This window comes from Antechinus flavipes, chromosome 2, assembly GCF_016432865.1.
Source record: "Antechinus flavipes isolate AdamAnt ecotype Samford, QLD, Australia chromosome 2, AdamAnt_v2, whole genome shotgun sequence".
NCBI lineage: Eukaryota > Metazoa > Chordata > Mammalia > Dasyuromorphia > Dasyuridae > Antechinus > Antechinus flavipes.
In genome coordinates, this window is record NC_067399.1 from 49,389,979 (window position 1) to 49,416,038 (window position 26,060).

General features: G+C 41.7%; 2 protein-coding genes across 3 annotated transcripts in view; one reads left to right on the plus strand and one right to left on the minus strand.

Moving 5' to 3' along the window:
- Nucleotides 1-14,219, plus strand: part of CHMP1A (charged multivesicular body protein 1A) — a 19,233-nt gene extending 5,014 nt beyond the window's left edge. The window contains exons 3-7 of the mRNA XM_051974759.1: nt 6,210-6,287; nt 7,042-7,188; nt 7,716-7,844; nt 10,224-10,411; nt 11,386-14,219. Of these exons, the coding sequence (XP_051830719.1) occupies nt 6,210-6,287; nt 7,042-7,188; nt 7,716-7,844; nt 10,224-10,411; nt 11,386-11,407 (564 nt within the window). The 3' untranslated portion in view covers nt 11,408-14,219. The remainder of the gene's footprint in view (nt 1-6,209; nt 6,288-7,041; nt 7,189-7,715; nt 7,845-10,223; nt 10,412-11,385) is intronic.
- Nucleotides 14,220-16,723: 2,504 nt separating this feature from the next.
- Nucleotides 16,724-26,060, minus strand: part of DPEP1 (dipeptidase 1) — a 43,867-nt gene continuing 34,530 nt past the window's right edge. For both annotated transcript variants that reach the window (XM_051974757.1, XM_051974756.1), the window contains 9 exons: nt 21,531-21,663; nt 20,447-20,579; nt 19,991-20,141; nt 19,297-19,366; nt 18,976-19,152; nt 18,143-18,227; nt 17,984-18,059; nt 17,317-17,452; nt 16,724-17,224 (listed from right to left, as the gene is read on the minus strand). In XM_051974757.1, the coding sequence (XP_051830717.1) occupies nt 16,937-17,224; nt 17,317-17,452; nt 17,984-18,059; nt 18,143-18,227; nt 18,976-19,152; nt 19,297-19,366; nt 19,991-20,141; nt 20,447-20,579; nt 21,531-21,663 (1,249 nt within the window). In that variant the 3' untranslated portion in view covers nt 16,724-16,936. The remainder of the gene's footprint in view (nt 17,225-17,316; nt 17,453-17,983; nt 18,060-18,142; nt 18,228-18,975; nt 19,153-19,296; nt 19,367-19,990; nt 20,142-20,446; nt 20,580-21,530; nt 21,664-26,060) is intronic.

Genomic DNA, 26,060 nt, shown 5'->3' on the forward strand with positions numbered 1-26,060 from the left:
TGGTTCACAACATAGCATTTTCATTTCTTTTGTTGTTTGCTTCAGTTTTCTTTTCTTTCTCATTTTTCTTCCATTTTGATCAGATTTTTCTTGTGCAACAAGATAATTGTATAAAATGTATGCCTATATTCGATTTACATATATTTTTAACATGTTTAACATGTATTGGATTACTTGCCATCTAGGGGAGACGGTGGGAGGAAGGGGAAGAAAAATTGGGACACAAGATTTTGCAAGAGTCGATGTTGAAAAATTATCCTTGCATATGTTTTGAAAATTAAAAACTTCAATTAAAAAAAAATAGAACCCTCAAAAAGGTTCAGACTGAGTGGTGCTTTATATCATACAGATTGAAGCCAAACAGTGATATGGAAAGAACATAGAGAACTTCAAACCACGCGATCTGAGCTCTGTTCTCACTCTATTAAGTTGTTATTACCTTGAGAGAAATGCTTTACCTCTCTGACCTCCAGTTTCCCCATTTCTTAAATGACAGGGTCGTATGAGATGATTTCTAAGGATCTTTACTCCTCTAATCTATAAAGAATTAATGCCTGGCTTCTTTGGAAGGTGAGACTGGAGAAGAAATATTCTTTATAGCACAGGAGCCCAGAGCAGATCATGTTTTGTGTGTTCCCCTTCCTTTCCACTTCCAATCTTTCCCTTTCCACATTGTATTTAAAATGAATATCAGATATACCTTTGATTAACAGAGAACCAAGACTACAATATGAGAAACAGAACTGTTTCAGGGAAAAGAAATAGTTGGAGAGAGAATGTTACAAAAGGGCAGCCTGCCCCTTGAGAAGGGTATGTAGAAAATAATTTGTTGCTAAGCAACAAGCCATGGATAGTCCCGTCAAAATCCACTTTGGTGATAGTGGAAGGAAATTATAGAGGGATGTGTTTTGTGTGTTTTCGTGTTGTGAAGGTGGAGTTTCTGATTTGGATGAGCCTTGGGCCTCTTTTTTTCCCCCCTCAGTAGTATTTTATTTTTCCAAATATATATGAAGCTAGTTTTCAACATTCATTTTTGTAAGATTTCGTGTTCCAAATTTTTCTCTCTTTCTTTCTTACCTTCCTCTCCCCAAAAGAGCAAATAATCTGATATATTTTAAATATGTGCAATATATATATATTGCAAGACAATTGGGGTTGTGACTTGCCCAGAGTCCCATAGCTAGTAAGTGTTATAGGATAGATTTGAACTCAGGTCCTCCTGACTTCACAGTTGGTACTCTATCCACTGTGCCATTTAGCTGCCCTTTTTTTTTTTTTTCCCCTTCTCCTTAAAAAAAAAAAAAATTAACTGGTAACTGTGTCTGAAACTTGATGCTGCTTTAGGTCACTGACCAGTTCTCTTAATACATTGCAAGCAGTTCAAGGTTCCCAGGGTATGTTAATAGCTGCTGTTAAGGCATTAAAAACATTAATGTAGAGTTCTGGTAGGTATTGGGTATTTTAAGAAGTAATTCTCTTTCCTTAAGAACAATTTATAGTCACTGATTTTGATGAGGTTTTTTTCCTCTTAATTGGATCAGGAATTGAAAATATTTCTCATTTAATAGAACTAGCATGGATTATTTATAACAGTGACTAAACATATGATATTGGTCCCACTGAGTGACAACTGAGATAATAGTAGATACCCTTCTACTTTTCCCCACTGTATCCAAAGACTTCATTTTGTTCTTTTTAAGGAAATTATCATGTGAAAAGATAAACATTTACATTACCTCTAATTTCTCTGTATTAATTCTTAGCTGTAATGGACCCTGTTCCCCATTTTGTCAAGCTACATTTCTCTGGAGTTGTGTTAATTTATTAATTCATTCATCCCTCCTGTCTAATTTAAAGATGTGGTTTAAATGGATGCAGTCAGCTCCTGGGATACATCTACTTGTTGTTTATAAGTCCCAACCAGCTTAACCTGGTGCCAGTCTCCCCAAGATGTTTTCTGTCCTTATGTCTCCCCTTGGTGGAGATCAAATTTGGAGTGATTCAGATCTCTTAAGAGGCAGATGAGTCCCATATAACAATGAATATTCCTTAATTGTCAGAGACTGATGTGATTAGTCACACCTAATACCAACCCATTTTCCTCTGTATAGCCAACCATAATGTTCCCTAACTCCCAGACCCCTTCCTATCCTGCATGTCAGTAAAGAGAAATTCCCTCTTCCTTTTCTCATTGGAGTCACTGGTCTTACTGAAGTAGCCAGTCTGACCTGCTTTGTTAACAGTTATATCTATCATGGCAATAAACTGCTTATACTTGTGCTCAGAAAATGTGTCCCAGTTTACCTTTATTGCATTTACCTGCCACAATTATTTATTCTTAGTGTTTTTAAATTTTTGAGTTTTCCAAATTCTCTTCCTTCCACTCACGCCTCTCTCCCACTGAGAAGGCAAACAATGATTTCAGTTATACATGTGAAATCATGCCATATTTGCCATATTACAAAACAGCAAGAAAATTGCATTTCAGTTTACATTCAGTTCATTAGTTTCTTCTTTCCAGGTGAAAAGCATTTTTTCATCAGGGGTCTTTTGAATGTGTCTTGGATTATTTTATTGAATAGTACAATCAAGTTTTTCACAGTTGATCATCATTACAATATTGCTGTTACTACTCACAATCATCTGCCAGTTCTTCACTTTTCATCAGATCTTGCCACATTTTTCTGAAACCAGCCTTTCTTGTCATTTCTTAAAGTGCAATAGTACTACATAGTCAAGCTTCATTCAGCCATTCTCTAATTGATGACTATCCCCTCAATTTCTACCACAATTTACAATCACAAAAAGAGCTGTTATAAATATTTTTCCCATATAGGTCTTTTATCCCCCCCTTTCTTTTCCTTTTCCTTTTTCTTTCTTTCTGTTTTTTTTTTTTTTTTTTTTTTTTTTGGATCTTTTTGAGGTATCGATCTAGTAGTCATATTGCTGGAACAAAAGTTTTATAGTACTTTGGGCATAGTTCCAGATTATTTCATAGTCTCTAGATTGGTTATGGTAGTACAGTTCACTATTTCACCAACAGTTAACAGTACCTATTTTTCCCTTATTCCCTTTAGCTTTTGTTGTTTCTGATAGGCATTAGGTGGTACTTCACAATTGTTTTAATTTTCCTTTCTCTAATCAACATCTCATCAAGATGTTAGGGCATCTTTTTATATGACTATAAATAGTTTGGATTTTTTTCAGAAAACTGCTTATTCCTATCCTTTGACCATTTATCAATATGGGAATGATTTGCATTCTTACAAATTTGAATCAGTTCTCTGTATTAAGAAATGAGAACATTATTAGAAACACTTGCTATAAAATTTTTTTTCCCAACTTAGGAAGATTATTTCAGTAGTTGGATAGAGAATGAATTAGAGGGAAGAAAGTCATTGTCTTTTCCCAATTTTTCTTGTACCACTCTTTTTAACTCTTCCAGGAATTACTTCTGGCCTTGGATCCAATTAGCATTTTTCTTTGAGTCGTTGCTTATAGTTGTTTTCACACATTGTTTTCTTTTATGTCTTGGTCTTCTCTGCCACCTTAGTAATTTTTTATGGTCAGGTTATTTTTTTGTTGTTTGCTCATTTTCCTAGCTTATTTCTTCACTTTGAACTATATGTTAAAGTTGGGCTTTATTCATCTAGGGATAGGGTGGCACTAACTAACTTTAGGCTTTTTCATGTTGGAGATTTCAGAACTATTTCTGGGGTTCTGCAAGTCCAAAATGGTGGTGTCCTGGGAGAGGTTTAGTTGCTGCTCTCTTGGTCTGTGTTCTGATATTTAACAAATATCCCCTTCATCTGCAAGTATTGGGTCTCCTCTCCAACCTGAAACTACAATCAAGAACTGCTTATGGGCAATAGAGTTGCCAGCAGCGCGATCTTCACATAGTTCCAGCAAAGGATTCCCTGTAATCTCTTTCTGACTTACTCACTGATCATCTTTGGGCTGAGAACTCTGGAAGCTGCTGGGGCTGTTGTGGCTGCCTCCTGGACTCATGGGTGGTGCTTCTGCTGAGCTTTGGGCCTACACCCACCCAAGTGTTACATTCCTTTCATGCACACCCCCTAAGTTGTTTTAGGCTGGAAAAATGTCTCCTTTTGGCCTTTTGTTAACTGTCACTCCAAAATTTTATTTGAGGTGTTATATTAAACTTGTTTGGAGAAGACTATTGAGTTCAGCTGGGTCCAGGCCTTTATTTTATTTTATATCTTGGCTTTGCTCTCTAATGATATTCTTCATTTGAAGAGCTCTCAAGTGGAGAGTGATGACTGATTGATCTCTTTCTCTTCTGACAACAGAACCATAAGAAACAGGTTAAAATAATATCTTAGGTAGCTTGTTGGATACATGGCAGTTTTGTCTTATATTATGTGGTGACTTAACTTTTGAATTTTAGTTAGCAAGGACTCAAACACTTAAATTTTATTAGAATTTCTTTTGGCATCTGATGGTAGCATGTGGCTCTACTTGACTTCCTCCCAGGGGGCCTAGCCTTTTTCTCACTTCATTCTTGACTGAGAAATGGAGACCATTTGCCACTCTTCTTCTCATCATCCAGTTCCTTGGTATGATCCTTCATTAGCTCCTCTGTGACTCCTGTCCCTGATGAAGAGGTAGTCCTCCCTCTCTTTGCCAGGGCCAGCACCTCCACGTGTACCCTGTATATGCAGTATATTTTAGTCTTCTCTAACAGATTGCCCTGATAACTATCCTTTGTTTCATATTCTTCATTTTTTTCCCTTTCTAATAAATTCTTCCTTTCTGCCTACAAACACACCTCATTCTCTTTCATCCTTAAGAATCACCATTGTACCCTACCTTTCCTGAAAGTGATCATCCTATGTTTCTCCTCAGTCAAATGTCTTGAAAAAAACTGTCTCCCCTTTTTGCTTTTACTTCTTCTCTTCTTGCCTTTCCAAACTCCTCTGCAGTTTGGATTTTGACGTCATCACTCAACTGAAACTTTTCTCTAAAATTACCAATGACATCTTAATCGATAGATCTAATGGTTTTTCTCAATCCTTATCCTTCCTGATCTTTCTGCAGCTTATTACTATTTACTATCTTCTCAGAGTTTTCAGGACATTTATTTCTCTTGGTTTTCTTATCTATCTGATTAACTCATAGTTTTCTTTGCTGAATCATTATTTTTATCATGCTCCCTAACTGGATATGCTCCCAGATCCTGTGCTGGGTCTTCCCTGTACTTATTTACTTGGTGACCTCTTCAGCTATCTCTATACAGATGATTCCTAGATTCATATGTTTAGCCCTCTCCTAAGCTCACTACTACCTTTTTACATACATTGAACTGGATTGTTGTTCCAAAAGTATCTCATCAATGGAATTGATGAGATGATGGTTCTCTAGTTCACATATATATTTAGTACTTAGTATGGTGATGTAATGGTTCTCTAGTTCACACATTTTCAGCATGCTGTAATGATATAATTGTACTAAGGTATATAAGGGCTGAGAAGGACTGGAAATGATTAATTCCATCTTTTGACCAGCCTCGTGATGGCTGTCCTGTCTCCTGCACTAAGATCAACTCTAATCCCGAGGTCCTCCAGAAAGCTAACCTGAACATCACATTTTTTTTTTTAATAAATGGAAAATAGTTTTGTTTTTTTTTTAAGTTTTGAGTGTGAATTGTTTCACATAATTTTTTCTTCCCACAGTAGCTAATTTTGAAAATTTATGGATAGAATAAATTTAAGAAAACTGTTTATTTTATTGTTCTGATGTCACAGAACTGAACAGAAATTCTAGTTACCTTGCATGCTTCTGTCATGCAAATTCTTCAAGTTAAGAAAAGAATATTAGTCAGACTTTCTTAGATCTCTTCTGTGACTTAGCTTGGAAGAGGATGCGACTAATTGTTTGAAAAAGAAAATACAGGCATCACAGCTTCTGGAAACCTGACTGTCACCACCATAGAAAGAAAAATCACACACCTGCAGGCATCTGGTCTCATCCTCTAAAATGTCTAGCACACAGTGGTGACTGACATGTTAAGTAACGAGGGTACCCTAAGGCAGCTAACAAGACAGAGGGCCTTAAGACCAGAACTAACTGGTATTGCTTCTTTGGACTCTTAATCTGCAATGAAGGGAAACTTAGTATAAACTGAGAAAGCCTTCTGCTGTACTGTTTATCCAGTTACTGCTAAATATATTTTTAAAATTTTTCTTCAGTTCACAGCAAAACAGTTGGAGAAGTTGGCCAAGAAGGCTGAGAAGGACTCCAAGGCTGAGCAAGCCAAAGTCAAGAAGGTGAGGTAACTTGATAGCCCTGTTTAATCCAGTGATTCTATGGTTAAAATATGTGTGATACACACACACACACACACACACACACACACACACACACACACACACTCACACACACACACACACACACACTCACTCATTCTTACATACTCTGTCTAATCACAAATCCTGTGGATAATATCCATGCTGGACATGTCAGAGCCTTAAGAATCTTATCTTTTTACCTGTCTATTTGTCTGTCTGCCTGCCTGCCTGTCTGCCTATCTGTATATTGCATTTATTAAGTGTTTACTTAAACAGGGATTCTATGTTAAACAATTTGATGATCATCCCCTTTCTTCTTTTTCTTTGCCCTCTTCCTATTCCTTCCCCTTCTTGGTTAGGATTTATTATGAATCTGAGTAAACCTCAAAAGACTATATGAATGTGAATTATTTGTGGGAAGGAGGGACACTCTTAACTTTACTGTCTTGTAATATTGGAAGGCTTGAGTCTATGAAGGGGAGGAGAGCCAGGGAATGAGGATACATTCCAAAGAACTTTACATGGTGCAGTCTTCATAAATCTAGAGTCTTTTAAACTATTATTAAGGTTAGTCTAGTTTATAGCTTAGATCCTTGGGAGGGTGGACTTCTTTTGCAAATTACATTTGGGAAGAAAAATAAAAATCGCATGATTGAAAGGAGTTAGAAGAAAATTCTGTAAAATAAAAATCTAACCAGTTGGTTTCAGTTAACTTTAATGTTTGTCATTACAGGCTCTTCAGCAGAAAAATGTGGAGTGTGCTCGGGTCTATGCTGAGAATGCAATTCGTAAAAAGAATGAGGGTTTGAACTGGCTTCGAATGTCTTCCCGTGTGGATGCAGTGGCCTCCAAGGTCCAGACGGCTGTAACCATGAAGGGGGTAAATGACTGCTGTTTCCTCTCTCCTGGGTTCTGCTAATACAATGTTAGTTATTATCAGTTCCCTTTTGCTCCAGACTTTGTATTAATTTGTTCATATATAAAACTACTTATGGACAAGGCATTATTCTGAGTACTATGGGGGAATATAAAAGATCTATGGGATGTTCTGCTTCATTGACATGTCCTTAATTACCTTCAGTTCATTTTTTAAAATATATTTTTAATATTTTTAAAAATTCTTTTTTATTAAAGCTTTTTATTTTCAAAATATATGCACCTTCAGTCCTAATTTTAAGGCTGGACCTCTTCTGGGCTCAGAGAAATGTTCATGTTCCCCCAAGTCCCAGGATCCATATTATCCCTAATTAGCCTAGTTAGAGCATTATGAAGATAGGAAAGGCCCAGTTCTTTTCTTTGATTCAGTGAAGTATTAGTGAGTTCAGAACTCCATCATTTTTCCCCATTTTCTTGGCTTTAATCTTTTTCTTTCTCTGACTTCCTCTGTCTACCCATTTCCTTTCTTAGGTAACTAAGAATATGGCTCAGGTGACCAAGGCCCTGGATAAAGCTCTCAATACCATGGACCTGCAGAAGGTATCTGCTGTAATGGATAAATTTGAACAGCAGGTTCAGAATCTGGATGTTCACACATCGGTAGGTAATGTGTCCTACATTTCAGATGATGTCTATGTGTATTTGTGAAGGAAGGTCACTATATAAAGAGGAGAGGACAGAGGCTAGCATTGTGATAGAAGTATTCAGCAGCAAACTACAGTGAGTCAGGAAACATTTATGAAGCACCAGGGTTACCTGCCTTGAGGAGCTTATTCTCCTTTTTAAAAAGTTTTATTAATGTAGTACAATGATATTCCAGTAGAACCCGATCATCACATGTCTTTCACTGCTCCTCAGCTGCAGCTACTAGAAATGACTACCTTTTTTTTTCTCTTAACTTTTTAAAATTTAATTCAAGGCAACTGGGTTAAGTGACTTGCCCAGTGCAATACAGCTTGCATGAGTTAAGTGGCAGGATTGAGGCAGGATTTGAACTCGGGTCCTTCTGACTTTAGGACCTCTGTATCATCTAGCTGCCTTGACTTCCATCCGTTATAACAAAGACAAACAGCTAATCCACACAACAGTCTTTGTTTTACTATGTATGCAGTGCCTGATGTCATTAGGTGTCTCTTAGGCTCATTTCTGAGGATTGTATGTTCTGTAGAGAGTCATGTCATGTGTAGAGCAGTAATTGAGTACATGACTTTGGAGGGAAAGTCTGGTCCTTAAGCCTGAACCTTGAAAGAAACTGGGGATGGCTGAAGTGTGGGAAGAGTGCATTCTGGGCTTACGCTTTTAGTCCTAGAAAGGTCTTTTGAAGCTATCTAGCCTGACCGCCTCATTTTATAGAATAGGGAAGATCTAAAGAGCTTAAATCACTCCTCCAAGGTCCCCCGACTAGGACCAGTGGAGGCAGTTACAGACTCTTTGCTGTTCTATATTAATTTTCAAAGGCATGAAGACAGGAAATGGAATGTCAAACTCAGGGAATAACCAGTGGTCCAGTGTGCCCACAATATAGAGTATGATGGAAAGGGATGTAAGATAAGTCTGGAAAGATGCGAAGGAGTCAAAATTGGTACATTTTAAGTGTTTAGGAGGCAACTGGAATTCATTGAGTCCAGAATCTGGTTCTTAGTGAGATGATTTTAGTGATAGATTGGAGAGAGGAGAGAGGAGAGACGAGAAGCAGAATACCCAGTTGGGAAGTTGTTATATATAGTAAGTGAGGGATAACAAGGGTCTAAATCATGGTAGAAATCCTATGAAATAAGAAAAAGAATTGGATATGAGAGATGATGATGGAAGTAGAATCTAAGACTTACAGCTGATTGATTAGAAGTGAGAGGGAGGGGATTCTCAAGAATAATTTGTAGAGTGTCAGCCTGAGTGATAAAGAATGATTGTATCCTCAGTAGAAAGATAAGGTGGAAGTGAGGGGCAGGTGTAGCAGGGAAGATGGCTTCATTTGGATAGATTGAGTTTAAGTTGTCAATGGGTGGAATTGAAATTTAGGGCTAGATATCTAGATTTGGGAGCCATCTTATTGCCTAAAGGTAATAATTCAACTCATAATGTTATGGGCCAGAACTTGAAACAAAGTGCTAAGTCAATGGAATTGATACAGACAATGGTTATTTAGCATGGTGCTTAACAGTTCTCTAGTTCAGTACATGTACTTAGTACTTACTATAGTTCTACAAGATTCACACCTTTGATAAGAGAGCATATAAGCTGGGACAAACTCAGCCAGGAGAACTAGGGAAGACAGAGACCGTGGTGTTGGTCCTCCTGCCTCCCCCACAGAAATCAAGACACATTCAGGAGGACCTCAAGAAGCTGGCAGAGGCAGAGAAGACAAAGGACTAGCGGCAGGAGCTTAAGCTCTCAGAACTAAGGAGAGAAAGAGGCCTCTAAAAAAGCTAACTGGGCCCCAGGAAAGGAGACAAAACTTGGAAAGAGACAATAAAGGATTTGGACTTTAACTCCTGGCTACTTGTGAGGTGATTACTGAACTGAAATGAAGGCTACTCCCAGAGAACCCCAAGAAAACCCCAATAAGAGAATATTACACCATAGGAACTAATGAAATTAAAAGAGCAATTGCAGCGAGAGAATGGCTTAGGAAAGAACTTCAGTGGATATCTACACTTAGTGGGCAGATGATGGACAGTGATTTAGCAAAGATGACAACTTGTGGCATAGGGGAGGAGATAGGTGCGAGCACCTAAGTAAAAAAGATGTTCTTCATAAGATTTAACTCTTCCTTGGAGCCTGGCATGGTGAAGATTTGAGAGATTAATTAAGTGGGGCCAAGGAATGAGCAGGGAATGTGATCTCTCTTTTTAGTTGCTATCCATGTAAAATAAGTTTGAATTGATTATTTTTAAGGTTAAGTACAATAGAATCCTTTTTGTCTTTGCTAGTCTTCTTTCTTCCTATTGCTGCAATGATGATTTTCCCCCCTTTCTTTAGGTTATGGAGGATTCAATGAGCTCTGCTACCACACTGACTACTCCTCAGGAACAGGTGGATAGCCTTATTGTTCAGATTGCTGAGGAAAATGGCCTGGAGGTCATGGACCAACTTAGTCAGCTTCCTGAAGGGGCCTCTGCTGTAGGAGAGAGCTCTGTTAGGAGCCAGGAAGACCAACTATCTCGAAGGTACATTTTCCCCACGCTAGCTCTTTGCTCAGTAGACATTCCTTCCTTGCCCTCTGCCCCCAATTTCCCTAACCCAGTAGATCTAGGATATTCGTCCTAGTTCTTTAACTCTGAATTGGAGGGAGGTCATTTTAGTTATTCCTTTGGATAAGAGACACTAGAGCTATGCTGTTGTCAAGTCACTGCTTGTCAGTTTCAAGATTATGGCTAAGCTGGGTGAGACCACTTGTATGGTCCTAATGCCAATGGCTCAGAACGCTTCCCTAAGGCTATATGCCATTTTAACCGTTGTGGTGAAGATTGATGGAAGTTTAGAACCTGAAATAGCAAGCATTATCAGACCACTGAGTCTGTGCTAGCCAACTGAGGCATATTTGAAAAGTGTCCACTGTTTGCCATGTTCCATTTGGGGAAAATACAAGCTGCTCTTATCCTTTAATATTCTTGAGATCCTTTGGTATCTCTTTGTGAATGGCATAGAAAAGAGAGAGTGGGGTGGGGTAAGCTGGAGTAATTGGAGAAGGCTTCATCACCAAGGGAAAGTAGACTTCTTAATATGTAAATACATCACACCTGTTTATCTTTGATCCCTATGATACTGAATTTATTGAACTGAGTGACAGCTGAATGGTAACCCTTTGAGAACTCAGTTCTTGACCTTGGATCCTTTTCTTTTTGCCATTCCTTTCTGCACACATGAAACATCTGGCTTCAAAGGGACAGCAAAGTTATGACTTCTGTTTTTTTCCTTAGATAATCCCCTGCTCCTAGCTTACCTGGTTATCGCTTTCCAATTCAGTTCTCTGGTTAATGAGATATTTCCTATATGATCTTAAGACCTGTGAAATTAAGGTGTTAGCTGTAAGAAAATTTTATTTGATGCACCTAGATATAAAGGGGAACCTTCTTTTTTCCCCAAGAGGCTGGGAGTTGCCAGAGTTCATTCTGCCAGTGACCACCTCCTTTTCCCCCAGGTTGGCAGCCTTGCGGAATTAAACTGTATCTCAGCCTGATGGACTGCTTTCCCTGCACTGATCACGTCCTGGAAAGGGAGCGGGAGGAAAGCTCCACCCCCCACTCTTCCACAGCCTCTGCAAAGAGAAGCAGCCAACTCCTCCCTCCACTGTTGCCCTTTGCCCTGCCAGTCTGTGATGGTGTTGGGATTTACCCTTTTCTCTGGGTGCAGATCTCGGTGTGGGGAGTGAGCTCTTGCCATCCATACGTACCTTGTTTCCGTGCCAGTGGACCGCTGCCGAAGCATTGACAGACCCAGTGCATCATTTGGGTTTTGGTGTTGTCGACTGGGCTCTTGGTGGAGGTTGGGCCATGCTGTCTGGATTCTGACATCTTCAGAGGAATATCTTTTCTGTACACTTGAAGGAAGACTGACTTGATTTTAATGCAACACTACTTGGTTATTTTAGGGGCTTTAGGTAATTAGACTCTTTGGTATTGCTTCATTTCCAATATATTGCATGTCTGGGTCCTATCCCATATAAAGTTGAATCAGCCCCTTCCAGAAAGAGCAGGGCATCTTTGGCCAAGGCTACATGCACCGACAGATTTTCGTTTTGCAAATATCTAACTAAGAAATGGACTCTACAGTGGGTGTGTGGCAGAAGCCCCCAACCTCCTTGGGCACTGACTGGGTACAGAAAGGGATTCCTGGTTCTTGTGACTGAGTTGACTGCTGGGTGGGCCTCAGTGATTCCTGTCCCCCCGGTGATTCTAATTGGTCATATTGGTGAGTTTGGCTTTGTGCAGATCAAGTGACCCCTTAAAAATTTTCCTCCCAGAGAGTGGTCTTTTAGGAAGGAACTCTCTTCCTCCCATTGTTAAAGGTGTAGTCTCCCTGACCCAGACCAGACTTCGTTCAAAATCTCTCACTTACTTGTTCAGCTGTTCCATCGGATGTATTCCTTCAGTGAACAGTACGAGGGAGAACAGCTGATTTCTGTGCTCTTAGGAACTGGGTCTGTTCTTGGGGGCAGGTTGGAGGAGACACATGAAAAATGGTAGTCCCTAATAGACAAGGTATCCCAGAAGTCTTAGTGTTGTTGTGAACTCTTGAGCTTAGAGCAGCCTATTTTAATAGCTTCCTTCCCCAATTGGAATCCTACAACTGGCTATTAAGGCTTAGAATGGCAGTAGGATTTTTGGGACACACTGCATATAAGCCTTACCTTTCCTGGGTGACACTTGCCTAGGGAGTCCTGCTATAGTCCCTGAAGATACTGCAGTGGGTATTTATAATCATTTTTAAAATCCCTTCTTAGGTTTTTAGAGAGAAGTGTTGTGGTTTACATTTCAACTCTTACCAAAAATTGGGTTATTAAAATTGATTCATAATTCGAATCTCTGCCATAGGATCGGTAGCTAATGATAATGTATGTTTATATGGCTCCTTTCCTCCTCAACAAACCAAGGAAAGCTCATGACCTGAGGGATGAGGGAGTGTTAATATTCCCTCAGACTGGGCGCCTCAGGAGAACATTGCTATTTATCTATAGAAGGTTCAAAATACCTTCTTGTTGTTTGTGCCATTTTGTTTATTTTTTCCTTCTTCCATTTATTAGAAATGGGATTCTTATTCTTTCTTCCCTCCCACTCCCCATTGGCAGTTCCTCCAAGCCCCATCTGCTCACATCTGTTGTTTGTCTTGTGAAGGGACTCTACTTGGGACACTGGGCTTGTGAAGGTGGATTTGGACATTATTCCACAGATGTCAATCAATGATAAAACTTTAGGGACTATCTGCAGCTCTGAACCATTGGAAGAAAAGCAAAAAAGTTTAATAGTGTGCTTGGTTTTATTATTTTCCCCTCTTCTTCCCCTGCCCAAATAGCTCTTTGCAGTCCTGCAGAAAAAAGTGAGCTCAGAGTAGTTTTCCTTCTGCTGATACTCCATTTTCTTGAAGCTTCAGAGTTTTTTTGACTTTTTTGTTTCTTGTCAGTGTGGAAGGAGCAGGCTGTTTGAAGTAAATCTTTTTAGCATCCCCACCCCAACACACATACTCAGTAAGATTGGTACTTGGAAATGTCACCTTGTGCCTATACATGGCCAGCTTTCTCCTGTGTAGTCTTCATCAAGGATACCCATAGGTAGGTTCCAAATTGTCCGTGCTGCATAGTAAGGGAATTGTATATATTTTTTATGAGTTGTGTATAGATATGTTTGAAAATCTTTACTTTTGATCCTTGTGGCCTTGGGAACATCTGGATTCAATGTAATAAAAAGGCCCCCTTAAGGATTTCCTTCGAAGCTTGGAACTTGGATGTTGGATCAAAGCCTTTAGTGAGAGAGAGGCCCAAGAACCTTTTCTCTCTTGGGTGGGGGTGTGTACCAGTTAGTGTAATCTAGAGAGATTTCAGGCTTGTTTCTAAGGTGGTGGTGCCCTGCTTTTCCCACCATTGGCTTGGATCGTGGATGTAGAGTTAGGAGCTCAGTGATTTACCCAGGATGGATGCTCACTTTTGGAAACACTTCCACAGACTCCCCAGCCTTCAAGAATGTAACTGAAAGCATCATGAGGAGAGAATTGTAATTGTTAAAAGGGCGGTCTCAGAAGCATGGAGGAACCCGCAATGTTATTGAACTGTACCTTGTTTTAGGCCTATACGATCAGAGGCCTTCTGGGTTTGTCACCACTGAACCAGGTGATAAGCCTGGTGCCCAGAGAGGCCCAGCACTGGAGGATGTGGTGGGGTTCTTATGTTCATCAAAGGAACAGGCTAATTTGCCTTAAAACAATCAATACTCTTAATTTCCTACAGTGTCATTTTAAGTAAACAAGTTCTTATCCCTGAAATCTCAACTTGTTGGTTTGGGGAGCTCCGGGGAGAAATGTATGGCTGGGGAAGCAAGAGGATGCAGGGTAAGAGATTGAGCGTCAGTCCAGTTGTCCAATCCCTTACTAATTCCCTTTAGCAGCTGACAGATTTTCTGTTTTGAATGGGTCACGTCTATGTGTGTGTCCTCTACTGGTCCTGGTTACAATCTTGGCAACCCTTTCTGCCTCGGACCATGCCCATCTAACTCCTGGGAGTTCTTGTGTAACAGGTCTTCCTTGGTTTCTCAGATATAAGAATATTGGAGAAGAGCAGAATCGAAAAAGACTTTAAATTCCATTTTGCTGCACTTCTTTTTACATATGGAGAAGCACCAGGATTACAGACATAAAGCACAAGGAACCATAGGGGCCACCTAAACCAAGCTCATTTTACATAAGAGGGACTGAGGCCCAGGACAGTTGAATGAATTTGTCCAAGATTAAAGCAGGTTAAATCTTGACTCCAGGTAAGCTGACCTCTAGGCAAGTGTTCTGCTCACTTTGCCATGATGGGTTATAGTAGCACTTCCCAAAAAGGATTGCGGACTTTATGGCGGTAATATTGGTAAATTACCATGGATCCCTTTTTCTTCTTTTATATGCAAATCGGGATTTTTCCAGACTTCAGCCAAGTAGCATTTCCCTTTCTCCTTTTATTTAAGTGATAGCCTGGCTGTATTAAGGCCTGGAGATGATTAGTTTTCCACATTTCCTGATAGCAAATGTAATGGAAAAAGCATTGGATTTAGAGTTGAAGAACATGAGTTTGAGTGTCCTGACAAAGGCCCTTATTACCTGTGAATCCTGGACAAATGATTTCAACTTGTGGGCTTCATTTTGCTGCAAAATGAAGGGGCTGGTCTAGTTGGGAGTAGGGGGGATAAATGAGGACATGGGCAAAAAGGGGAGTGGGAGGGCTCTGAAAAGGACATAAGGAAGCACTTCCAGATTCCACTGAAATCATCAGTAGGCCTGGAAGTTGTCTACTAAAAAGTAAGTGAAATTCTTTTGATGTCTATTTAAGTGTAACCACTCCGAAGAGCTTCCTAGCTTGGACACCACTATTCTTAGAATGCCAAGTCAGCTGCAATTACTTTGTGCCCCACAAGAGGGTGCCATTTTCCTACAAAGCTAGTCTTCTGTGATTAGGAAATGACTCAGACCATCCCAAGTCAGGTGGGATAAAGGCCCCATAGATAGAACTGCATGAAACAAAACAAAACAAAAAAACCATGATAACCATATTGCTGCCCTTTTAACATTGACCTTAGCTGTCCAGGCAATGCATAATCTGAAATGTACTCCTGAGAAGAATGAGGTTTCCTAGGGGGAGGAGGGCTGAAGGAGGCAGAATTTTGACAGTTTCTCAATTCTAAGATGTAAACCCATTAGCCTTAAGCTGCAGAGAATATTAGATACAGTCTCGGAAGATGGAATCAACAGCCAGTGAGGATCAGGCTGCTCTAGGACTCCACTGCATAAACTGAGGCAAAGTGAGACTAGGCCAGGACTTGAAAGCTGATCCAAGGTCTTCTGTTGTATTTTTTCCTAAAGCCTCAAAGCCTTTCACTGGGCTCATAATGCATTTTTTATTACATTGGAGCCAACCTAAAATGGGAATATAATCCCTTGTTTCAGTGACTAAATGTCAGTAACAACTGCTACCCTAAAAAGTTGCTTTTCTCTCATTGAGTGGTCAGTTACTTACATGCCTTTGTTAAATTTGTCCTGTTCTACATAGATTATACAGCATCCCACTTTTAATGGAATTGATAAACAGTTTGAGTAGGGATGAAGAACTAACCCCTTGATTCAAAAGTTAGCTATCCCTATTGCTCTTTCCAGAGTGAAGTTCTTGAAAAGTTCTTTATACTGACTTTGAATCTATAGCTGCCTTCCCAGGTTTAAGTTATTAACTTGTGCACCAGTTTGAAGATGATCTTACCATCAACTTTCACATTAGCCTTGTGCTCATCCTTTCCTTGGCTTCCCTTTCAAAAGCATTCTAGGAGCCTAAAATGTCAGTGCTGGAAGAAATCTTAGAGCCCAACCCCTTCATTTTATAGATAAATGAGAGAGGGAAAGTTGTCCAAAGTCCTACACCTGGTTTAGTGGCAGTCAAGGGCTTGAATATTTCCCAGCCTAGAAAAGTGATTACCAAATGCTAATGAGCAAAGATTTTCAGAGTCAGAGCAGTTTGCTGCTAGTTATTTTTTAGAGGTTGGTTTGAGACTGAAAAGGATTTTTTTGAGCGCATAAGATGATGTTAATATCTCCCTTATCCTTGACAAATCCTAAAGGTTGTATATAATACTTTATAATTTACGAGGGGAGATGAAATCACTTGATTGGGGCCACCTGGTCAAAGAAAGCAACACTATTAGATATATCTCCAGACCTTTGGTCTGGTGTTGCTTTGTGGAGACAGATAATGCTTTATCCTGCAGTTTAGCAATGGTGGTGTTAGGAAGAAAAGTGCATGCTTTCAATGGCAATAACTGCAACTTTTATTGAATTTTCCTTTTTTGCTCATCTGTGTGTGTGTATGTGTATGTGTTTCTAGACCTGGATCAGATTCGCCAAATGTTTCTCATAGGTTAGATTCTTCCCTTTGGTATATTTGAAGGATCTGGGGAAGGAGCATGTTGATGCCTTAATCACAAATGGAACCATTCTCCTTTCAGAAAACAGACAAATCAGGAGATACTTGGTTTGAAGATGGATTTGGCCCCTCTTTGAGGTCTTGGGCTAGATCCAGCCCTGCAGTTATCTTGGTTCCTGCTGACAGTCTGTGAATCGAGGCTGGCAGTGGGCTGAACAGGATCATAGCAGCCAGAGGGAAAGTAGAAAAGTGAGAAGGCAGGTAAGGCTCCAGGCAGGTGCTGGTGGCTGTGGTCCGGAAAGCCAAAAGAGGTCTTGCAATTACCTTCCAGCTCAGTATATGTGATGCGCTTCTCATTAGGCAGGGCACTGTGGTCACTTACCTGAAGAAAAATTGGAATGAAAGATGGTGGGGAAAGAGAATCCAGCCTTGTTGCCCAAAGGCTAGTTCCTATCTTATCTGCTTCTATCTTACCTTCTCCACTTCTTCAAAGACCCTTAGCAGATTATAGGCCAAGGCATTTTTCACTTCTGTTTCAGTCCATTTCCTCCTGAGAAGTTCAGCTATCAGGTCTGGGTAAGTAGAGACATCCTCTAGTCCTGTAGGGACACTGGGAAGAGAAATTAGTACATTGCTGAGAACTCCTGGGTTCTTGGGGACACGAATAAGAGAGGGGGAGTGAGTCCCAGGACCTGCAGGTAAATCCTCTTTGAAGAGTATTTCTGACATAGCTTATACAGCATCCCACTTTTAAGTGGTTTCTAGGAAAAGAAATGGGTTTACTTAGCCATCTACCTAATCCCCCTAGTTTCCTTATAATTAGACAAGTGATTGCTGCAGGGAATCATTGTTCTCATTAACACTTTGCCCAAACCAGATAAGTTTCCTGATCCCTGATAGAGAGTCTTCCAAGGAAAGAAGGTCAGCTCTGTGCCTTTTGGGCTGGTAAGCCAGCGCCTATCTTTGGACAAAAAGGAGGTCACAGTGGGGAGGAAGGGAAGAAGTGAGATGGATAGACCAGCCAAGAAAATGTGGGAGGAGATGCCCCTTTCTGCCCAGGCTATTGGAAGCCTTGGTCATTGGGCCTTTTTCTCAAATGCTGTTCTCTGTGGGGTCAGGACAATGTCTTTGTTTTCCTTACTTTCCAACACCATCGTAGTCCCCACCAAAGCCCACAGCTTCTGGACCAGCAGTATTCTTGATGTAATCCAGATGATCTGTTCAGGGAGAGGCAGGACTGGGTCATCGGGGTATGACCCCCACTTTGTCATTTCCCCCCAGTAGCTTTAGCCACACTCACCTGCTACTTGAGACAGAGTAGCATCTTTCTTGCAGGAAACATAATCATTGTAGAAATTCACCATCACCAGACTTCTGGTCTTGTTCTATTTAGAAAGAAGGGACTCCCTGTACATGTCCAGTTGTGAGCCATATATGAGCAGGTGTGGATTTCAGGGGGAGAGTTACCAAACCAACCTTTTTTAAGGGGGTTCTCCCATCAGAAAAGGTAGTGCTGCTGCCTGGGCTTTTAGAATATTCTGGAGCAGCTTTCTCACCCCTTGGCACCTTAAGCCTTGCCCAGGACTAGCCTAGGAAAAGGCATTCTGGCTCCCCTAACGATAATCTTAGGCAAATAGTTTCAACCACTCTGAGTCTGTTTGTTTCTCTGATTTTGGGCTAAGTTTTCAGTATCCCAGAGAAACAAAGGAGACAGGGTGTAAATACCCTCTAAAATATGAAATGGTAGCGTCCCCTGGTGGAAAGCAAGTGGGGTATGGGCTCTTAACTGTAGACTTGGAGTAGGGAATTTAGGGTGGCTGAGCTGGCAGTGTGCTCTTTGGAAATTCCTAGCATTTAGAGGTTTACACAATGCTGTTTTATCTCATGGATTCTCAAAAGCACCTTGTGAAATAGGTTCTATTATTGCCCCCCTTTTACAGATGATAAAATTGAGTATGAGAGAGGGTGACTTGGTTCTGAGTGGAATTTGAACTCTTAACTCTGGGTCCAGCTCACTAACCCACTCTGCCCCCTAGCGGCCTATAAAGGAGCAGAGCTGGACAGAGAAGCATGGGATGACTGGGTGGGGGGTATCCCAGAGGGGCCACTCCCAGAACCCCTCCCACTTCTTACCACCATCTGGAGGATGTTATCTGGCACATTGCGTTTATGGGCACACAAGTGATAGGCAGAGGAGTGGCTGAAGATCACAGGGGCCTGGGACAGGTTCAGCACAGCCTTCATGGTGGCTTCGGACACATGGGACAGGTCGATCATCACGCCCAAGCGGTTCATTTCTTTGACCACCTCCTGCGGAAGGGAGAGGTGATCCTCAGTGGGCCCCTCTGGGACCTGGCCAGTCCACATCTCTGCCCCCAACATGAACCCCTGTAAATCCTTTACTCTTCTTGTTTGCCCTTGGACTTCCCCTTTCCTGTACCCATCTTTGCTTACTTTTCCAAATGATGACAGGCCATTGCTCTGGGCTTTGTCATCTCCTTTATCCACCAGCCAGTTGTCAGCCCTAAGACGATGAAATAAAAAAGTAACAGAGGGCATAGGTTAACTCCTTCAGCTTCCCCAGAACTTGAGTCACCACACTTGTCCCTCATTTAAACATTAAGGAAACAGGTGCTGCTTGAATGCTTTGTCCAGAGTCACATGGCAGGAAGGGCTGAAAGGACTGGGGCTTGAATGGGGTCAGGAGGGGAGGCCGGAGGGAGTGCAGGGCTTGTGGGTGGCCCTCGAGCATTCTTCCTTCAGTTGTTCTTTTGTTTCTGACCTTGGATCCTCCATCAGTCCCTCCCCAAAGCCCAGTCAGGAAACAGAGCTAAGGCATGGCAGGCAAACACAGGCCTCTGGCCAAGGTAAATGACCCAAGGGATTCTTTCCCACCTCAGAATGGGCATGTAGAGGCACCCCTCCTCCATTCCCTAGTCCAAGAGAGTCTGTGTCAGCCCTGAGAATGACCGACAAAGCTAATTAATCATAGTTAGGAAAACATTTTTATGCTTTGTTCAGTCATTGAGGAGGAGGGCATAGGAGGGAAAGAAAAATTCTTGTAAAAGATTAAATTAAAAAAAATTCTAAGGAATTAGGGTCATACTCTCTTCCCTTAGAATCATGGGGGCTAGCCATTAGTTCTTACCAGGGTGTGTTACAGCTGTGGGTAAGTGTCATATACCGCATGCCCAGGAGGTACATTGTCCGGAGAACACCCAGACTGCTGTCAATGGAGTGGCCACCCTCCACACCGATCAGGCTGGCCACTTTCTTCTCCATGAAGGCCTGCCTTATACCTGTAGGGGAAAGATGTGTGTAAAGCTCAAGGGGCCTAGTGAGGAAGCCTTCACTGCCCACCCTGGATGCTTCCAAGCGGCCCTATGGTAGGGACTTAGAGACCAAAGCTAGGAAGGAACAAGTCAATGGGACTTCCCCTCGTGATTGTGTATTTGGAAGAATTGATCAACTTAGGCATTTCTGGGTCTAAAGGAGAATATTTTTCTGCGTGCATATGGGTATGAATGGGTGAGGGAGTGTTGGGAACAAAGGGGCACAGCTGATTTAACCCTAGGGGAGCGTGCCAGTGCCGGTAACAACTCACCTGAACTGCTGGTGACATAACTGAAGGTCTCGGGGTACATCTGGCACATTCTGTGAATGAGGTCTATCTGCTCTAGGGTTTTCTTCACTGCATCTTTGTTCTGGGTATCACAGGGCACGTAAGCCGACCAGAACTGCAAGCGGAGCGAGAAGACATTGAGGAGCTATTAGGGTGACTCCCAGGCTGAGAGTCAACTGGGGAAGCTGGGCTCAGGAAGCCTGGGGCTACTGCTGCAGCCAGGTTCTCCCTGGACTTGGGACTGTGAATCCGAATCAGGAGAGGTCCCTGCAGGGATCTGTTCCATCTAGGACTGGCTAAGGTACAGCAGTCTTCAGTCTTGTCCCTAGAAAGCCCCTTGGCCCCACTCCTTGTGTGATCAGAGGCTAGTATTTCAGTCTCTTTATCTGAACCAGAGCCATCCTTCCCTATATGTGGTATAGTCAGTAGGGATGGACACCCTGAAGGAGCTCTCACATCTCCCAAGGCTTCCCCACCCAGGCAGGGGAAGAAGCTTTGAAGTTGAAATGCACACCATGTGATTTGTCTCTTAAGGGACTTCTGGAGTCATGCAGATTAAGATCAAGTTAATAAGGCAATATGATGGCAGGGAGGAACACCACATTAGAAAAGATTGTTTTTCTGATTGAAATCCATAATCCTCTGACTGAGAAAACACGAGCCTAGCAAGGTAGATGAAGGGACGGGGGACTAGCAGGAGGTTCAAGTAGGGGCGAGAACATGGGGAGGGGGCGCATGAGTACACAGCTTGAGGATGTCTGTACCTGGATCCCAGCAGACATTAAAAGGAGAGCCACTGGACTAGCCCCAGAACACAGAGTCTAACCAAACCCAGTGTTATGGCAGAGAACCAGCAGCTGGCCCAGGCTGGCCTCGGATGGGTACCTGGGGAGCTCCTCCCTGGGGGACAGTGAGCCAAAGCTCCTGCTGCTGTCGCAACAGCCCCTATCAGTGTGCCTCTCTGTGCCACCCCTGAATCTCCAGCAGGGTCCGTGTGCCCGAGTGTGACTAGGTGGGCTTCCCTCCAGCCAGATGGCCCCGAGCCAGATGCTGGCCGCCCTCGCACCTGGCCGCCCACGAAGCCCTTCTTCAGCTTCGGAATATTGGTGTGTGTCCCCTCCAAGTTGTTCAGGTTGGCTGTCTGATTCTGCAGCTTCCCTTGGAATTTATTCAGTATTTGCCACGGGAGATCATTGTGTCTGCAGAGAAGAATATTCAAGGAGAAGGTAAAAGGGAATATCTCTAAAATGAGAGGTCAAAGTTGGAAAGGACCTCAGAGACTCTCCCTTGCTTTGTTCAACCCACATTCTGAAATGTCCCCAGTCCAGCCCAAGCCCCTCCCCACATTGGTCCTGGTTATACCCTCTGAGATTGCGTAAACAGAGGTCAGTCCCTCTTGCACAGGATGTCCTTTTAGAAGGCAGTTGTAGAGGCCTCCCAGAATCCTTTCTTCTCCAGGACAAACATGCCCACTTTCTTCAAATGACTCATCTGGGAGGCACTGAGGTGGACCAAGGATGCTGGGCTTTAAGTCAGGACGAAGCCAGACCTCAGATGCTTACTGGCAAGTCCCTTAATCCCTCTTAGCCCCAATTTTCCCCCACTGTAAAGGAGATAATCTTAACACCTACTTGCCATGGTGATATGAGATCAAATGAGAGAAGTGTACAATATTTTGAAAAGTGCCATGGGAATACTAACTATTAATGTTGGAAAAGGAAAAGTTCTCCTGCCTTCAGGCATCCCCTCAGCCTAGACCCTAGAATACAGATCAGAGCTGTATCCAGCCATTCAGGTTCCTTTCTACCCTAATCCCAATCTCCTAAATCTCATCTCCTGCCTTATTTGTAGCCTAAGAATGTCTCCTCGGTCTCTCAATAGTCCATGTACTCTCTCTAGGTCCAGAATGGACCACTTGGGGTGGCGGGGGAGTAGGGGTGGTGGTGCTGATATGACAAGTCATTTTCATCCATTTACAGGAGTGGGGAACAATCCCACATCATGATGAGCTGAAAGCTAGGGGCAATAACCTCCTGCTGCTTGAGTTCTATAAATTGATAATTTTGTATGGCCCGTGAATGATGTTAAATGGCCCTTGGAAGAAAAAAGGTTTCCTGGCTCTACATTAATATATGAACTCAAATTTATAAGTTTTATATTTACAGGGCCCTGGAAGCAATTATGGAATACATATAGATTGAAGCTACCTCTCCTCTCTTCTTACTCTTGTCACTTAAAACCAATTGTCATTACTGACTAATGTCTTAGCTACCCAGTGACAGGGAGTGTAGGGATGACAGGGGCTATTGATTATCAGCTGGAGGAGAAGGTTCCAGGCAACAGACTCCAAATGTCCTCCCTGCTGCCCAGGATTGTTGTAGGCTACACAATTTCCAGATTGCAGCTTCGTCCCCCTCGAACACCCCTAAGTAACTGGAATTGAGGAAGGGGCTTTTGACTGGGCTTGTGTCTTTAAAAGGGGCAAAGCTTTATGTTATTAGAGATCCCTTTGGTTTAAAGTTTTGGTTCCTCTTAAAATGCTATTTATTCCTTAACCCTTCTCGGTTGTGGAAACCTCACCTGAACCAGGTTTGAAGATCTGGAAGGCAATGAGTGCCTGGAGGTAGAGGTTCAGTTCAGAGAATAACTTAATATCGTCTTAGTGATTACTGAGATGCTTCATATAAAGGAAATTGGACAGTGGGGAAAAGACTGGACTCAGAACTAGAAGACCCTGCTGTGGCTAAGCTGGTGCTGAGCCCATCTCAGTATGGCTAGTCTGGTAGACCCCCCTGCCCAAAGCCTTTCAGGCCTGACATAGGACCGAGCAAGACTTAGGCCCTACTGGTTGGGTCTTTAAGAATGCAGTGTCTTGTCCCCCCCAGTCCCTATGCTACAGTGAGATGTTGGAGGAAGATTTCAGTCTTGCTCATACATTATCCCTTTATTGAGATTTTAGATTTTGCCAGGAATCAAACTTGAGCCTGCCAGTCTAGTTTTGCTGATTCTGTTTTTTTTCTGTTTTAAAATCATTCCCATGGTACTGCTCCCATTTTCCACAATTTCTCAAAAGGCTCTCCATCCATGTGGCTCAGCTGTGACCCCTGGCTGCACCTTCTAGGAGCCCTAGGAAGGTAGTTCAATGGAAAGTGGGCACCTGTCAACATCAAGTTCATTCAGGTAGATGACCTCTTCCCCTCTCTTCACTTTTCTTAGCCCATTAATGACATTCCTACCTTTCTGCATCTGTACAATGTTCAGTGTCAACTGATAAACATCTGAATCTAATTACATCAATAAATAACTCCCTTGGATCTGTTTCAGTTTATTTTACATTCTCCCATTTCCTCTTACTCAGGAAGTGCACTGCACCTGGAGTCAAGAAAACCTAGGTTCAGATCTGCCAAAGACGCTGTGTGCCCCTCTGCTTCAGTTTCCTCATGTTGAAAAAGGGGCATAAGAACAGCAGGGTTGATGAATGTAAAATGAGGCAATATTTTTAAGTGCTTTACAAATCTTGAATGTGATATATTAGTGTAGAAAACAACTGGATCCTAAAACCCTGGGCCCTATACTAGCTTATGAAAATTATTAACATAAACATTTTCTAAAATCACCAACAGACTAAGAGCTGAAAGGGACACCAGACTAGGCCATCTAGTCCAATCCCTAATTCCCTCCACTTACAGATAAGGAAACCAAGTCCCAAAGAAATGATCATCCCAAAATCATACAGACATTACATAACTTTGTGGAATTTGGAGAGGTGAGTAGGGAAAAGATTCTTCCCACAGTTTCTCCCTCTCTTGGGAGGCTTCCCTGAGGGAAAACTTGGTGTGATGGGGCAATTAAGTATTGCTCCAATGCCAGGGGAGATTTTCTCCATTTGGGAAAACAAGGAAAAATACAAGGAAGGTGATAGGATGCTCCTTTGTTTTACCAATCTTTCCTTTAATTATGTTGATGATCAACTGTGATGGACTTGGTTCTTCTGAGCCATGCAGTGATTGAAGGCAATTCCAATAGACTTGTGATGGAAAATGCCAATCACATCCAGAGAGAGAACTATGGAGACTGAATGTAGATCAAAACATAGTATTTTCACCTTTTTGTTTGTTGCTTATTTTTTCCCTAGGTTTTTTTTCACTTTTGATCCATTTTTTTTTTTTGCACAGAATGATGAGTATAGAAATATGTTTAGAAGAATTGCATGTGTCTAACCTGTATCAGATTGCTTGTTGTCTTGGGGAGGGGGGTTGGGATGAAGAGAGAGAGAAAAATTTGGAACACAAGGTTTTGCAAAGGTGAATATTGAAAACTATCTTTGCATGTATTTGGAAAAATACTATATAATAATAAAAGATATAGCCTTGTGACTAGTTAGACTATATGTTAGAAGCTTATGTTCCTTCCATAAGCTAATAAGTAGCAAATTTTCCTACCTTAAAGAATACCTTTAAGAATTTAGTAAATGATATTGTAACAAGTAATATCATCATTAACAACAATTTTTGCTTTAGCCAAAAGAGACTGTATCTCACCATGAATTGGTGGGTGCTTATTGCTACCTTCCTTCCACCTTCAAGTTCCCCCCAAACAATTATTCTTTACAAGTTTCTCTCAGTATTCTTTACATTGAGCTTGAAAATTCCCCCTGTTAAGAGAGTCTTCTAAAGGGCTCTTCCTTTTTCCCTTGGTACTTGTTCAGAAAGATTTAAAGTTTATCTTAATTAAAGGTCAGTTTGGGGTGGTAGCCATTTTGAGAATGCAAATAACACTTTAGAAAGGATTAGGCCTCTTTTATACCTTTGTGTGAATTACTTTCTCTTTGCCAAGCCTGACCCCCCATAGAAAAGTCCTTTTTTAAGCAAAGGGAGGCCATTCACTCTAAGTTTTCCCTTCTCCCCTACAGATACCTCAGAACCTCGTCATGTAATTCTCCATTTTTTCCAGTTTGAGGAAGAGAGCATCCTGCTCCATATCAAGGCCTTTGGTCCTATTTTATATCTCTTATCTTCTGCAGGAGCTGTATTATCTCTGGGATGTGTAAACTTTTCCTTTCTTTACCTGTCTCCCTCTTATCTTTCCAGCTTTCTTACACCTCTATTATTCCTCCTCCTCCAACCTGACTTGTACAATCCATTGACTCACCCCTTTTTGGAATGATCTTGCTCCTTTTTCACCTGCTTCCTGGCTTTTCTGGCTGTTTTCATGCTTCAGTGAAAGTCTCCCCTGTAAGAGCCTTTCCTAGTTTCCCTTAATGTGAATCCCTCTCCTCTGTCAATTACCTTCATTTTACCCTGTACATTCCTTGTTTGTACACTAGTTGTCTGCCCATTTTCTCCACCTTTAGATCACGAGATCCTTAAGAGCAGGGGCTACTTTTTGCTATCCTTTGTATACCCAACATTTAATACAATGCCTGGTCCATAATAGGTGCTTAATAAATATTTCTTGACTTGATTTCTTTGTCTCTAATCTTCCACTGATTCTTATATACTGGGTCTTTTCCTGTTGCCTCCTGATGGAATCTAGTCCATCCCTTAATTAACAATGCTTGATTTTGCCATTTCCCCACACTAGCATCTCATATCTC